The following is a 13,837-nucleotide window of genomic DNA, read 5'->3' on the forward strand; positions in this document are numbered from 1 at the left end:
ATTCATTTTTTAAAGAGTAAAATAATTTATAATAATTGATTTTATGCAATCAAAAATTAGTCAAGACACTTGGATATATTACTCCTTTTGTACTTTTATTATTGGACAACAACTTTCATACTAGAGCTTTTCTTCTCAATATGTCAAGGAACATCCTTCAAACACAAAAAGTACAAAATATATCTTTAAAAAAAAGGTCACAATCTATTTTGCTGGGAGAAGTATCTGATTGAAGCAGTACAGCAGTGCAATATTCACAATGGCTGTGAAATCTCTGTTGGAGAGCAGAAGAGTTACTAGAATCGCTATGGAACTTTCTTTGTAACACTCCTGAAATCTCACAAGCTTTCCATTTTTCCCCACACTCCACAGGTTCAGCTTGGGTCTGATAACCGTATCTGCCAAATTCAATAAACCAGCGATTCACTTAAAGAAAAGAACCAAAGCAAACACACAAGAGCTTTGTAGCTACTCAGAAATCATTGTTGATATTAATTGACTTTCTCCAAATATTCGGTCAACCAGAATAGGAAATTCATTTCTACTCTTGAGAAACCAGTCAAAATTTGCTTGCTGACCAGGAAAAGATAAAAACTGATCAGCTTGTGAGATCCACAGTGTGTTAGGAAAGTACACGACCGAGATTTTAACTTGGCCACTGATAGACTGATATTTAGAGCGAGGAAAAGGTTATGAATTTGAGGTTTGGGTTAAGATGAAACATGCAATAAAGTGAGGACTCTCTCAAACCAACACACACACACACACACACACACACACACACACACGCACGCACACGCAAAACTTGGTCAAGCCAAAATGCTACAGATGAAATGACATCTAAACAACTCTGCATATTCTGTAACAGAAGTGAAATGGTAATGAAATGGCAGCAACAGTACCTCAAAATTGCTCCATATAATCAATAAAATAGATAACGTCAATGTTTTTTGAGGTAATTATTCTAGTGTAATGTAGCTACCAGTTGATGACTGTTATGATTCAAGTTTCGTGTCACAGAATTGCTTAGCAAACAGGATATCTGACATATGTAAACATGAGCGTTGAATTTTTTTATGGATCACATCTCACACTACAGATGGGGATGTACGATTTTCATGTTGGCTGCCTTCAACCCCGCCCGACTGAAAACGCTTGGGACTTTGCTTAACATCATGCAAATGAAAAATTATGAAAAAAAAGTTAATCTATAAATAGGTTTGTAGTAGTGAAATGAGACAAAAAAATAAATCCTGCCGGAATCATCCGACACACAACAAAAAGGAATGTCCAGCATTAGTCCAGTTCTCTGCCTTGCACCCCATTAGTCATGGGGCATTTCTTCACAAGTTCCTGTTGAAATCTACAACTCGTCTTTGAGTTTAGAGTCTGTTTCCTCTTCCTCCTCCTCCTCCTCTTCTTCTTCCTCTTCCTCCTCCTCCTCCTCTTCTTCCTCTTCCTTTTCTTCTTCCTCCTCATCCTTTGCCTCCTCCTTTCTTGTCTTTTCCTCTTCCTCACGCTTCTTTCTCTCTTCCTCCTCTTGACCTTCCTTCATCTTCTTCTCAGCATCCTGAGATGAACATAAACAGCATAAAACAATGAGAAATTTCTATTAGGAACTACAGTTAAAATGAAAAAAATGGATGGAGACATAATTGAAGAATCATACCTTTGTGGCACCCCAAGTCTCGTTGCCAACCTCTTCTGCCACCTTAGGGTCATTGGTGATAAGGAAGTTGTCAAAAATTGTGCCAGATTTTACCTAAAAACGAAACAAAACATGAAATACAAGGAAAAGTGGTACAGAATGTCAATAAACAGCGTTAAAATGTGAAAATTGTAAATGTATTTGAGACACAAATCAATTACTACCTGCCACAGGTCCAGTCCAATCACTCCGATGCTATCGTATTTATAGATTTCGTTGTCAGCGGTGTACTCCGGGTTATCAATCTCAGGGTGCACCCATTTCCCCTTGTAAGCAGGATTCTCAATGGGGCGGGGTTTCCACTCACCCTTAAAAAGATAAAAAAAAAAAAATGTTTTAGGCATAATCTGCAACTTTTTTTCCCATTATTAAAGCAGGTAAGAAATGGATGCATGTTATTGATCTTATTGTGAACGATTTATCTATTTATTTTTTAAAATCAACTTAAAACTCATTTTCAGTTCTGCCATCATCCAATCAACAACCCGATGGATAGAACTTAGGAGCCGCCATACTTTTTTTTTTTTCCCCCCTAAAAATATGATGTACGTCACAATAAGGAAGAAATGATTCTATTCCATATACCACAACTGAAGAAACGATGGTACCTTGTATTCTGGATTGGTGACCATGGGCGGCTCCCACTCCCCATCCATCTCATCATCCCAGTCATCAGGCTTCTTGGCATCAGGATCAGGGATGTTCTCAGGTTTGTCCCAGTCCTACAGAAACATACAGACAACGATGATATTAGCAAGGAATACATCATTTTACACTTTATATTAGAACAGCTGTTAAGACACAGGAAATCTAGTGCACACCCTAATTTACTTGGTGATCTGTGCTTATTTACCCCAAATAACAGCTTAAAGTTAATCTGTTTTGCGACAAACAAGAGAAGGAATCTGTTTGGTTTTTGTACAAACAACAAGGACACTGTCATTACCTCTGGTTTCTTGTCATCAGGGTCGTCGATCTTCTCTCTCTCGTCCCAGTCCTCAGGTTTTTTCGCTTCGGGATCTTTGATCTTTTTGGGAGGCAGGAAGTCCCAGTCTTCTTCCAAAGATCCAGACTCCGCCTTCTTATTATCAATCTTGACTTCATAAGTGTTGTCAGGATTGACAATTAACGTATACAGATGGGTGTATTCATCATCCTGGATGATAAAATACATGGTATATAAGCTTGGTGGACTGGTGCCACTGAGAATTATGGGACCATATAAAAATACACAAAAACATGGGATTACCTTGCATCTAATGTCTTTGTTGATCAAATGATTTTTGCCTTTGTAATTGAAAATGACATGTACTTTCTTGGTTCCAGGGCCACAGATGTCAGGACCTGGAAGAGACAAAACAAGTTAAATCATCTTGTGTGTGCAATAGCACAAAATGTTTACAATGATAATGAATTAAGTGGTTATTAAGATACTCACCAAACATGATATTATATGTGGAGTCTCCATGCATATCTTCCTGTTTGAGGTCTGATGGGAAAAGTTTGATGTAGCCTCCACCACAGTCAATGCTCTGCTCATGTTTTACACTGAACTGGATCACAAGGGGCTGATCGTTGTTGCTGAAATCAGCGAAGCGGGCCGACAGCGCGTAGAAATGAGCATCCTGACTGGTCTGAAGACCTGCAAGTTCATAATTGGAACTTTTAGTAACTTTTCAGTTAAAAAAAATTCCTATAGAATACATCTTATGGTTATGGCTCTAACTGCTGATTGATTGTTTTGATATTAATGCATTATCTACATTTAAAATATTTTTATTACACATTTTGCCTTACACTCTCCTCGAAACTACCTGCAACTAACACAAATTTGTGAATGTTGAAAAATACGAAGTAGAACACACAAATAGTCTCCTTACTGTTACTGCCCTAACTAAAAAGTAATTTTTAGTTCTATATGTAACATTAAATGTTTTAACAAGAAATATATTTGAAATACTAAAAAAAAAATAAAAAAATCTGCTTAAAGTAAATGAGATACCTACAGCCTCACGTACATATTTTTTTATTTACGAATGTTTAAAATTGATTTCACGCAGTCTCTAAAGCATACTATATTCCTCAACCTTGGCAAAACAAAAACTGGAAAATTGGACTAAATTTAGTCTGTGCCAGGGTAACTGGGCCCTACAGCACACGTGAATTTGTAATGTTTTGAAACATAGTAAATATCAGATGGTGCTACAAGCCTGCGGCTCAGTAAGAGCAGGGGGAATTACGTCACAGGCAGTAGCCACTCCCCTGGCGTATTATTCAGAGCGTACAATAATGCAAAACGGAAAAAGCCACAAATTCAAACAAACTGGTGTCAATTATATGTTATAAAGAAACACTCACCCTTATCTTTCTCGGCATCGCCATAAAATTTGCCTGCAGAGAGCACAAACTTCCCGTAGTCTGATTTATGCTTGGATTCCACCCATCGGCTCCTCCAGGTGTCTGAAATGTGCATGTGTGACATGAATATAAAATTAAAAGCTTTATTATTAGCATGCATATATGCATAATTATGAGTAAGATCAGATTAAATCAAGGACGTTTGCTCCGTGACCGTTATTCATCCACGCTGCCTTGACTATTTTTTCGTAAGACAACCATTGTCTAACCCAAACCTAAGATTTTAAATGATTATTACTACGCTTACTATTATTATTATCATCATTACATGAATGCAAAAAAACATTGCTGCCAAGCCTTTAAAATGGTATATATGCCTCCATCACATAGAGAATCGGGTCTATGGTGACTCCATCACATACTCGAAAGCCACAGAAAGCATAAATACTATTTAAAAAAACATAAAAACACAAATGCTTCAAACTTACCACCGTCTTCGAATTGCTCTCGGAAATAAACAGATGATTCTGCAGTTATTAAAGCGATGGACACGCTCATAAACAGTAGAGACAACGCTGTCATCTTTGCAGTAAAAAATATATGCTCTTTTTTGGGAGATAAGACAGTAAAATATAAAGAAAACGATTTAATAAGAAATATGAGGCTTAAATGTGTATATAACGAGCTCTGTTTGGATCTTCACATGCCTGCAGAAATCACTGTGCGCTGCTCTCTTTCGCTCAGTCTCGCCTCTAGACTGGGAACAGATGGCTGGCTCTGATTGGACGGCAGCTGGAGACGACAGCGTCACACCGGTCAGCCAATCAGATCATTTGCGGAATTCTGTGGAAGGTCCTTTCTGGCCAATGCAAGCTGACCACGCGTTTGGCAGACACTAGTGATGAAAAGACTCGTTTCCGCGAATCGGTTCAATGAACCGGTTCGGAAAACGAATTCAGTGGTTCCATTACGTTCTTTCGCGATTCCTGACATCAGTGTTCTCTCAACAGTTTTATTTGTACTATTTCTGAAATCTTAACATGTGTTTGTTTCGACGAGTGATTTTTTTGGAGTCTAAAACTACTTCTCTTCGTGAATAATTCGTTAAAATCATCTTGTAATACAGGTTGAGCATGTTCCTTGAAACGAACAGAGCATATTTGAAGGAATAGGGCCTATTCGTTCACGTGTTGTCGTGCTCACACGAACATGATTTCACTGATTGTGAAGTTATTCAAAAACATCAGGTACATTTTATTAAACCGAGGATGTGGTTTAGTGGTTTTCCAAATCTATATAGAGATATTAAGTCAAGAGTTTTGAGAGCTTGGCACATTTTTTATTTCTCTCTTACATTAGACAAATATCAATAACAATGCCATTTCCCACTGGTTTCTGTGTTATCAATGGGAAAGGAAATGCAGAATTTAGGCTTGTTCCACTAATAGTACAATAGTACAAACTACAATAAGCCTAACTCTAAAATAATTTCCTTAAAAAAAAACCAAAAAAAAAAACCTGCTGACAAGAATCGCACCATTTGGCATCACATTATTTGTAGACAAAACCCCTTTACAAAAGTGTAGAATTAGCTGGTGATAAAATGGTTCATCCATCAAACACTGACCTGTATTTACATTCAAGCACAACATGGATTACAGCTTTTCCAAGTAAACATTATCAGAGCTGACAAAATCAAGAAGCGTGTTACTTTTAGCAATAAATTTGCCAAAGTTTAAAACTGAGTACAGTGAATAAAATAAAAGTTAATTTGATAATTTGTCAAACCACAGAAAATGCGTACTGGCCTATGTTAAAAAAAAAAAAAAAAAAAAAAAAAAGGTGCATTACAAGTCTCAGTTGTGAAGCAATGATTTTCTCAGCCTCATGTTTGTCAAGCTTATCACTCTAGCTCTTTTTCTACCTACATAAAAATGATCATTTCAGTAGCATGTCTTCACCACCAACTGAATCACTTCAACATTTTCACATCAGAACGTGTTCAAAATGGAAATATCAATGAACAAAACGCGCATTTGATTTTAACTAGTTTTGAAGACGTTGTAACATTTACACATACAAGACACAAAAACATATACAATAAATAAACAATATATTTTTAATTACATAAGTCTTGAAATATGATCTTTAATGCAGATAATAATGACTGAAATATGCCAAAAATATAAAAAGGTCTTAAACAGTAACTAAAAGAAATAATCCAGGTTAAAGAAAACTTGGTCGATAAGCACATGTAAAATGGTCTTTTAAAAACACGTTTGACAATAATATACTTACAAGAAAAGCCTAGCAAACCCAATCAGTTAATTTTTCTATTTCCCTGTTTTGCTGAGAAATGAGTAGTATGGAAGTACAAAAAAGTTGCAAACAGCAATTTCCATTTAACTGTAAATGTAAAAAAAAAACAAAAAGTGGTTTTGCTTGCTTGATTAAGAGGCTTCCACTGTAAATGCAGTCTTTTTTTTAAAGAGGTTAGGTTGCTTACGTTCATATCAATGCATGTAAACTGTAACATTGCTTGGGAGAAATAGATAAGATAGATATAGATAAAAAGTTCTTAAAAATACTATTTCAACAGGATTAACCGTGAGCAAAACCTTCTCTCCCTGCCCTATGTAGAGCTAAAACTCTATATATGAAGTTTTTTCTGCATTGTCGGCGTTGTACAATTTGCATTTCAGATATCAGCAGTCATTTCTGCTTCATTCAAGTATACTATGTGTTTCTTTAAATGTCAGTGATGTTATGTTGCTCTCCGTTATGGCAAAAAGAAATTGATCCTTTGAGGAATGGATTTGCAGCCCTGCGCGGAGAAGAGTTTTTCCTCCTTGGGAACGTACAGCATGGCTTTAGCCACTTCATCAAGAGTCCCCTCATCCGGCTGAAGGCCACGAGCTGCGTATGCATCACGTGCACACAGTTTCACATGTCTGTACTCCAGCGGCAAGAAAGGTACAAAGAAGTCAATCAGATGGCCTGACATCAGCTCACTCTGCGCAAAACCTCCTGCAAAGGTATAAAGTAATTTAGCAACTGGAATCTTAACATTTGTTCATGAAAATCACGGACTTGTATACATGGATTTAAATACGCAACATAATTTGTCAGATGTTTTAAAAATGAGATTTAATAGTTCTTGACTACAGTTACCTTCTGCTTCCATGGCTTCAGCACGCAGAAGATGTTCCAAGTCTTCCATGCCGATGTCTTCCCTATTCTGTCCCGAGTGCCAGAAATCAAGTGCAACCTCATTGATGGCACCACCACCGATATTGCTAAACGTGATATTAGACATTCGTTTTTGTTTTTTTATTGGATCATACCAACATTTTTTCGATTCTGCATCTGTTAAGAACACACCAACCTTAGGAACAGAAATATGGCTCTTCTATAGCTGACCCCATCCACATTATCATAGTGGTCCATGTAGGGTTTTATGGCATCGATGAGGCCCGGATGAAGCTTTTCTGCCTCATCGAAGATAAAGAGAGTCTGTGGGCATCGCAGAACCATGTCTCGAATGGCTTCTCGTAGCTGGCCCTGGTCGCAAACAAACCCACACAAATACAGATTGAAAGATTCAGGATTCACTAACACGTACCATTTCAGAATTTGAACAGCAATCTATTGAATCACTATCTAAGTATATCAAGGGTGAATTGCATAATCATACAATTGTGCCACAGCTTTGACATCTAATGGCAGCGATCCAATAAATGTTCTCCAGAAGTCCAAAAAAACTGATTGTATTGGACCCCTGCCTATGTGTAATGCACTGAATTTAGGTTTTATATCCAAGCAGATAAATTGTAGTACAAATAACAAACATTTATACTGTGTAACATTATAATGTAACCAAATACTACTTGTTTGTTGGTAAAAAAAAAAATTTTTAATCAACAAACGACTATTAAATGACCTGGGCAGCTGTGTGGATGTCAAATGTTGAACCTTTGCTCACCTTGTACACGTCCACCAATCTCGCGTGAGGGAAGTGAAATGGGGCAATGAACAAACGCACACATTCGCTCTTTATACCATCTCGGTACAGGTTGTCCGCTACTATCCGGGCCACAAAGTTCTTGCCTGTCCCAGACCAGCCGTGAAAGGACAGAGTCAGTGGTTTGTTGGACTCAGGGTTTTTGATGAATCCCTGAATGGCTTTCAGAACCACAGACTGGACCAGGTGCTGCCCGTGAAGCTTCACCTGTAGATCTTTTTCCAATCCTGAAATATGCATTGATAAGAGAAATTAATTTCAATCAAAGATTTTTTGCTTAAACCATTCTGCATTTCTTGGATTTTCCACGGCTGTGAAAATCTGAACATTTGTATAAAATAATGCATGCATGATGTCGATTGCTGGCTCCACCTGTGATGTTATTTGTAATCCTACAGTCTCCTGAATCACAGCACTGACCCAGACTGCAGTACCATGCAGTCAACATGCCAGTGTAGTACTGGGGAAACCCTGACCAAATGTCCCCAGTAGGCACTGAGAAGAGAAGAGTGTTACATAAGCCTGCAGCCAGTTAAAATACAATCATTACTAACACTGCCATTCTTTAAAGAGTGTGAAGTAAAAGTTGATCCAAATCCACTTAAAATGCATTTTATTTTTGTCATTATCATCCATATCTATTAAAAATACTCATACATCATGTTTACATCATAAATGCATTATTATTTAGTACTGTTACAAAATTTCTAAATGCATTCATGTAAACAATTAACAGAAAAAAATGCTATGTAAATTAAATATAGGCTATTATTTTAGGTTTATTATTACAAACATTAGCATATACCACATCTTTATTATCTCTCTATACACATTTATCTCTATCACACACACACACACACACACACATATGCGTATATATTATATCTTTACCTTGTTGGGTCGCATCATCCTGGTGTGGTTGACAGTCCCCTTCCCAAATATTGCAATAGATGTAATTGAAATAATAGGTAGAAACATTTGAAATGCTGTCGAATTGAAAAAAATCCGCATCAGCCGAAATAGCCAGAAATGAAAGCAAGATTACGAGTGAAAACATCGGTGCCGACGAAAATACAGCTCGCGCAAAAACTGTAACATTGAGCTATTAGATGTAATTGTAGCGTCCATTCATATTCATCCGAGCCACACTGACTGCAGGCCGCATCTGCGCTCAACGTTCAGAACTGAAGCCCGACGTCAGTCTTCTTTCGAGTAGTACAGAGAAATGCTACGATGTGGGCGGGGCTTATTTTATTTTGTATTTTTTTTTATATCAAACCAGTGGTCATTACAGATTAAAACTATTCTAATATTAAAAATAATCACTGTTATTGTTCGGATTTAACATGCTTTAGCGCCACAGACCTTGTCACGTGGTTACTGCTAATTTTCTCAGCGCTGAGCAAACTGGGCCAATCGGGGTAGAATGAGGTGAAAACGTGATAGGAGGCTGCTGGGCTAATTTGCAAATCAGACATCCCCGCCACTCTGTAGAGCTGATGTTGGCAACTAATCGGAAAATTAAATGCTAAACGTTGCTCCATTACAAAAAGGAGAACGTGACTGTTACTGCAGAAAGCCCACTTGACAATGCTTAACTCAAGTACACCGAAACACCTGAGATGTTAAACCAACAAGTATTTTCTCCATTAAGCTTGAGTGCAAAAAACAAAACTTGATTTCAGTTTAACACCTTCAATTTCATAGACAAGGTTTAAACAGTTGATGTATCTAGCCTTGGTGCAAGGGTTTTATTTTATTTTTTTAAAGAGAAACCAGAAAACTGACATGTTCAGCACAGCAGGAATGCTCTCCTGAGGCATGTTTAATTCCTTGTCCTAACCCTGGTGTAGGCTAAGATCCAGCTATGGAACCAGGCCCCAAGTGTGAGTGCATGCGACAGAGCCAAAGTGTTAAGATGTTGAACAGTTTAATCAACCCATACATCAAGTATGTCATAAATGAGAAGGACCTTTGATTTCACCACTTTATTGAAGTAATAACATTACAAACTCGTAGGTCACAGATGTAGATAACTTGCACATTTTAATTGGGGAAAAAAAAAAAAAAAAAAAAAGGGGGTCTGATGCAAGCAGCCATTTTCTGCAAGAAACAGAAGAGTAGATTTTTAGAAGCGCACAAGTGCAAATAATAAACATCAAGTAGACAGTTAACCTCAGATATTTGGAACGGTATAAGAATATAATCAGCAGATTCATTTGGCAGAATCATGTCATCATTGGTTGCAAGAAAGGCAAGTTAAATAAAGTTGTGTACACACCAGCAGTCTGTCCAGTCATCAAGATACTGAATCTGGAAAGAGGAAAATAAATTACTTGACATACATAAGATTGTGATACACCTTCTCAAGTGTCTGAAGTCATGACTTACCTCCCATGTTCACAAGCACCTTTAAGCCATGTGAAGGAGTTAGTTAACTTAGTCTCACTTCACACCCCATCTCAAAATGCCACATGGCCACCATGACACCTGTCAATGAGCAGACGGCTGTTAGAAAAGATGACAACCATGGGGGATCTGAATTATAACATTTGCCCAGATCAGCCAGAGCTAATATCCATTTCTCCACGGCAAAGTCAAAGGATATCAGATTCATCACAATGGTCAGGCTTAGATTTACAAGTGTAAAAACAAACAAAAAAAACCCACTTACAGTGACTCATCAGCAAACGCTGGCCATCAGGCCTGTAAAACAATAAAATAAAATTAAACCTCCATTCTGCTTTGAGAGAACTAAACTGCACACACGTGGTCTTAAGTCAGAATGTTGCTTCCTCAAAGATATCAGAAACCTGATTCATACTCATCAGTTTGAGACCACTTCATAAGTAATGAGTCACCTTAACTACACTTACCGTGAACAGTCACAGCTGGACAGGCTAGCTCCCCAGTGAAATTCCAGCTGCAGAGAGAAATAAGGGTAAGACCGAGCAACTACTAAACACTGAGACAACAACATCAGTGATGCATCAGATAGGAGCGTTTTTCTTCATTGATTCTGAACTATATAGTCATCATTAGCAGCAAGTAGAAAACCCCCCAAAAATTCTTAAACATACCAGAAAGCCTTGTGCCCCTGTAGAAGTATAGCTAAAAAGGAGAAGGAAACCGAAGTTAGACAACGCTACCACCAAGTAGCAATACAGAACATCAGTGATGCATCAGGTATTAGTGAATCTCTTCATGAACTCCGCTGAACTATGCAAACATCATTTGCAGCAAGCATTAATACGTTAAACTGAAACTCAGAAATGAATACCGTGCTCAGCTGATGGCACCCCTCCTGTAGCAGTATCGTAACCTGCAATAAGAAAACCGTTACTATGGAACAAAGACCAAAACCTGGACCGTCTTAAACAAGCACTGTTTCAGTACAAAAGAGGTCTTTCAGTCTAATTCAGAGAGATTCCCATTGTTTTATAACAATCATCATAAACAGTGGATGACAGCAGCACAGGAAGCGCTTCAAAAAGGCTTACCTTTTGATTCAGTCTCACTGCTAGGGTTCCTGCAAAGTCAAAGAGAAGCGACTTTTAGTTTAGATCACAGCCGGACCGTCACTATTGTGATGTTCAAATTCAGTGCTTCAGATAAAAAGTTTTGGTGGTTGAAGTCTCATCAAGGTAAACTCAAGAGTAGCAAATGGGGTCATCATGCACAGTTATTTTAAAAGCACAGCAAATAAAACAAAAAATACCTTTGACAGCTTTCCAGTTTAGCGTTCCTGCAAGAATTTAACAGGCTAATTAACCACAGGCTACAGTTGTTTAAGTGCATAAAAACACAAGAAGCCTCAGAAAAAAAGTTCTCAGAAACCACTCCTGTCCACTACTCTTATACATTTGTCATCATAAGCAAAGTATACAAATCCCTTCTGTGTGAAGATAATATACCTTGGAGTCACCGCTGCCCCACACCCATTAGGTCACCCATCCACAGTCCTGCAAAAATATAAAAACCTGATTACAACAGTGAGACTTTAGCTTAACCTCAGTTAAAAAACCTGCCAATGCTTCAGAGCAAAAATTCTCAGAAACCACTTCTGTCCACTACTCTTATACACAGTTTGTCATCATAAGCAAAATAAGACGTAGAAGAGATTTAAAAATGTGCACACACCAGTGGCGTCCTGCGTTCAGTCCTCGGCATATTCAACCTGGAAGTGGATGGGAAAGAAAAAAAAAACCTTTAAGGCTCTGCACAAACAGTAAGCCCGCACGTAGAGCACAGTTACGCATATCAGAGATGTTGATGCTCATCAAATATTCTCAGATGTCCCTACCAACATCAAGTATCATCACGTATGCGAATTTTAGGTAGTGCAAAACACCTTCCAACCACGTGGGAGGTAACTGAAAGCGTTAACATTAAACGATTTCCTCGAGAAAGTCGTTATTCTTCAGCTTAAGAGTTACTTGAAAGATAGGAAATAGGTTTAATTGCAAATAGGCAGGTATGTTAACGCTCATTCGAGGCCTGTAACACGTGGGCCGCACTTTGACTTAGCTAACGTTAACTTACTCCCTTTCTCGCAGAATCCAATTTAAAATATCAATCATTACATTTATCAGAACAGCTACATCGCAAAAATAGATATTCCCCAACAATAACCCTAAAACACGTTAGATTACAACACAAAGATGGTGTATTACCTTTCTCTTCCACGAGCAGCAGGAGAATGAGACCGAAGGAGTCCTTCGCTTCGCTTTTTATACTGTTTCAGCGCAATGGTTTCTGGGAAATTCCTGTTTTTCTATTAGTGCGCGTTAATGACACCAGGTGGCGCTGTGGTGCCTTTTGCGTTCAGTGACGCTAGCGCTTTTGCTTGAGAGCACTTGTTCATGTTCCACATCTAGCAAAGTCATAGATAGTTGTTTTATTATTATATGTGCACATATACAATATCGCTTTGTACTTAAAAGCCATAGCATTCTAGGTACTAGATAAAGCAGAACATAACTAGAGAAAATGCACATTAACTGTGAATTTAGAAGTAAATTCCCATTACTTTGTAAATATAGTTCAAATTAAGTGAGCAACAGCCAGTGTTGGGGAAAATGACTTAAAAAAATGCATTACAATATTGCCTTACATTACTTTTGCTTGATTGTTTGTTTTTAATATAAGAATTTCTATTAATAGCAAATGTAAAAGCCCTTTTACACCAAAAAGTGTAATAAAGAAAACTTAGGCTGCAGGAAAAGTAAATTCGTGTCTGTACAGAACACAGGAGAAGAGGATTTAATACTCTTTAGCAATTAAAAAAAAAAACCCTGAAGTACAATTAATAATATAGTTATTTTTTGCTTATTAGTACGGTTAATCTGGATCATCGATGGTCAGCAGCAAAGACACTGGTAAGTAACACTGGATTAGACGCGTGTGTTAACATTTAATTATTTCAGGTTTGCATGATTTTGTATTTCACTGTTTTAATTAATTTTGATTAATCGTTTTTTTTGCTAGCGAGATGAATTAATGCACATCGACATTTAGTCTAGAACTACACTGTATTCACACACAACGCCTCTCACCTTCTGATTTCTCAATACGGGAACAAGAAACCTGTCAGTCAATAAAAGGGAAAAGAAAGTACTTTTTTTGGTACTTTTGTATTTACTTTCCGATTACGTGACTCGAGTTACTTGTAATGCGTTACCTGTAACAAAAGTTACTTGTAATGGATGTCTGTAACAAAAAAAAAATGCATTCAACCTCCTCACACAAAC

The 13,837-nt window shown here is 37.6% G+C and overlaps 2 protein-coding genes and 5 non-coding genes across 7 annotated transcripts; all 7 read right to left on the reverse strand.

Annotated features, from left to right (window-relative positions):
- Nucleotides 1-74: 74 nt before the first annotated feature.
- calr (calreticulin) lies at nt 75-4,840 on the reverse strand. The gene is made up of 10 exons (XM_043247751.1): nt 4,774-4,840; nt 4,555-4,671; nt 4,067-4,168; nt 3,147-3,350; nt 2,958-3,052; nt 2,655-2,864; nt 2,317-2,430; nt 1,873-2,016; nt 1,670-1,762; nt 75-1,570 (listed from the first exon to the last, which is right to left on the reverse strand). Exons 2-10 carry the CDS (start codon nt 4,646-4,648, stop codon nt 1,364-1,366), a joined length of 1,263 nt encoding a protein of 420 aa, XP_043103686.1. The 5' UTR covers nt 4,649-4,671; nt 4,774-4,840; the 3' UTR covers nt 75-1,363.
- A 543-nt stretch (nt 4,841-5,383) lies between these two features.
- tor3a (torsin family 3, member A) lies at nt 5,384-9,351 on the reverse strand. The gene is made up of 6 exons (XM_043247881.1): nt 8,979-9,351; nt 8,460-8,582; nt 8,049-8,314; nt 7,452-7,627; nt 7,238-7,362; nt 5,384-7,093 (listed from the first exon to the last, which is right to left on the reverse strand). The coding sequence occupies exons 1-6, from the start codon at nt 9,142-9,144 to the stop codon at nt 6,846-6,848; spliced, it is 1,104 nt and encodes a 367-aa protein (XP_043103816.1). The 5' UTR covers nt 9,145-9,351; the 3' UTR covers nt 5,384-6,845.
- Nucleotides 9,352-10,259: 908 nt separating this feature from the next.
- On the reverse strand, nt 10,260-10,332 carry LOC122351129. Its single transcript, XR_006251692.1, has one exon. It is a non-coding gene; the product is annotated as a small nucleolar RNA SNORD47 (small nucleolar RNA).
- Nucleotides 10,333-11,469: 1,137 nt separating this feature from the next.
- On the reverse strand, nt 11,470-11,549 carry LOC122351128. Its single transcript, XR_006251691.1, has one exon. It is a non-coding gene; the product is annotated as a small nucleolar RNA SNORD79 (small nucleolar RNA).
- Nucleotides 11,550-11,897: 348 nt separating this feature from the next.
- On the reverse strand, nt 11,898-11,965 carry LOC122351132. The gene has a single exon (XR_006251695.1). It is a non-coding gene; the product is annotated as a small nucleolar RNA SNORD75 (small nucleolar RNA).
- Nucleotides 11,966-12,118: 153 nt separating this feature from the next.
- LOC122351131 lies at nt 12,119-12,189 on the reverse strand. Its single transcript, XR_006251694.1, has one exon. It is a non-coding gene; the product is annotated as a small nucleolar RNA SNORD75 (small nucleolar RNA).
- A 149-nt stretch (nt 12,190-12,338) lies between these two features.
- On the reverse strand, nt 12,339-12,419 carry LOC122351130. Its single transcript, XR_006251693.1, has one exon. It is a non-coding gene; the product is annotated as a small nucleolar RNA SNORD74 (small nucleolar RNA).
- Between the last annotated feature and the right edge of the window lie 1,418 nt (nt 12,420-13,837).

Source organism: Puntigrus tetrazona, chromosome 8, assembly GCF_018831695.1.
Source record: "Puntigrus tetrazona isolate hp1 chromosome 8, ASM1883169v1, whole genome shotgun sequence".
Taxonomy (NCBI): domain Eukaryota; kingdom Metazoa; phylum Chordata; class Actinopteri; order Cypriniformes; family Cyprinidae; genus Puntigrus; species Puntigrus tetrazona.

Bases quoted from the DNA above. Each gene is read 5' to 3' on its own strand.
- calr (XM_043247751.1), bottom strand. From the start codon at position 4,648: ATGACAGCGTTGTCTCTACTGTTTATGAGCGTGTCCATCGCTTTAATA. The intron at 2,865-2,957 runs GTAATCCCATGT...TTTATCATCCAG, and splicing joins ACAAAGACATTAGATGCAAG to GATGATGAATACACCCATCT. The intron at 1,763-1,872 runs GTAGTAATTGAT...TTTCGTTTTTAG, and splicing joins TTGGACTGGACCTGTGGCAG to GTAAAATCTGGCACAATTTT.
- tor3a (XM_043247881.1), bottom strand. From the start codon at position 9,144: ATGTTTTCACTCGTAATCTTGCTTTCATTTCTGGCTATTTCGGCTGAT. The intron at 8,583-8,978 runs GTAAAGATATAA...TTCTCTTCTCAG, and splicing joins GGATGATGCGACCCAACAAG to TGCCTACTGGGGACATTTGG. The intron at 8,315-8,459 runs GTGGAGCCAGCA...TGCATATTTCAG, and splicing joins GATTACAAATAACATCACAG to GATTGGAAAAAGATCTACAG.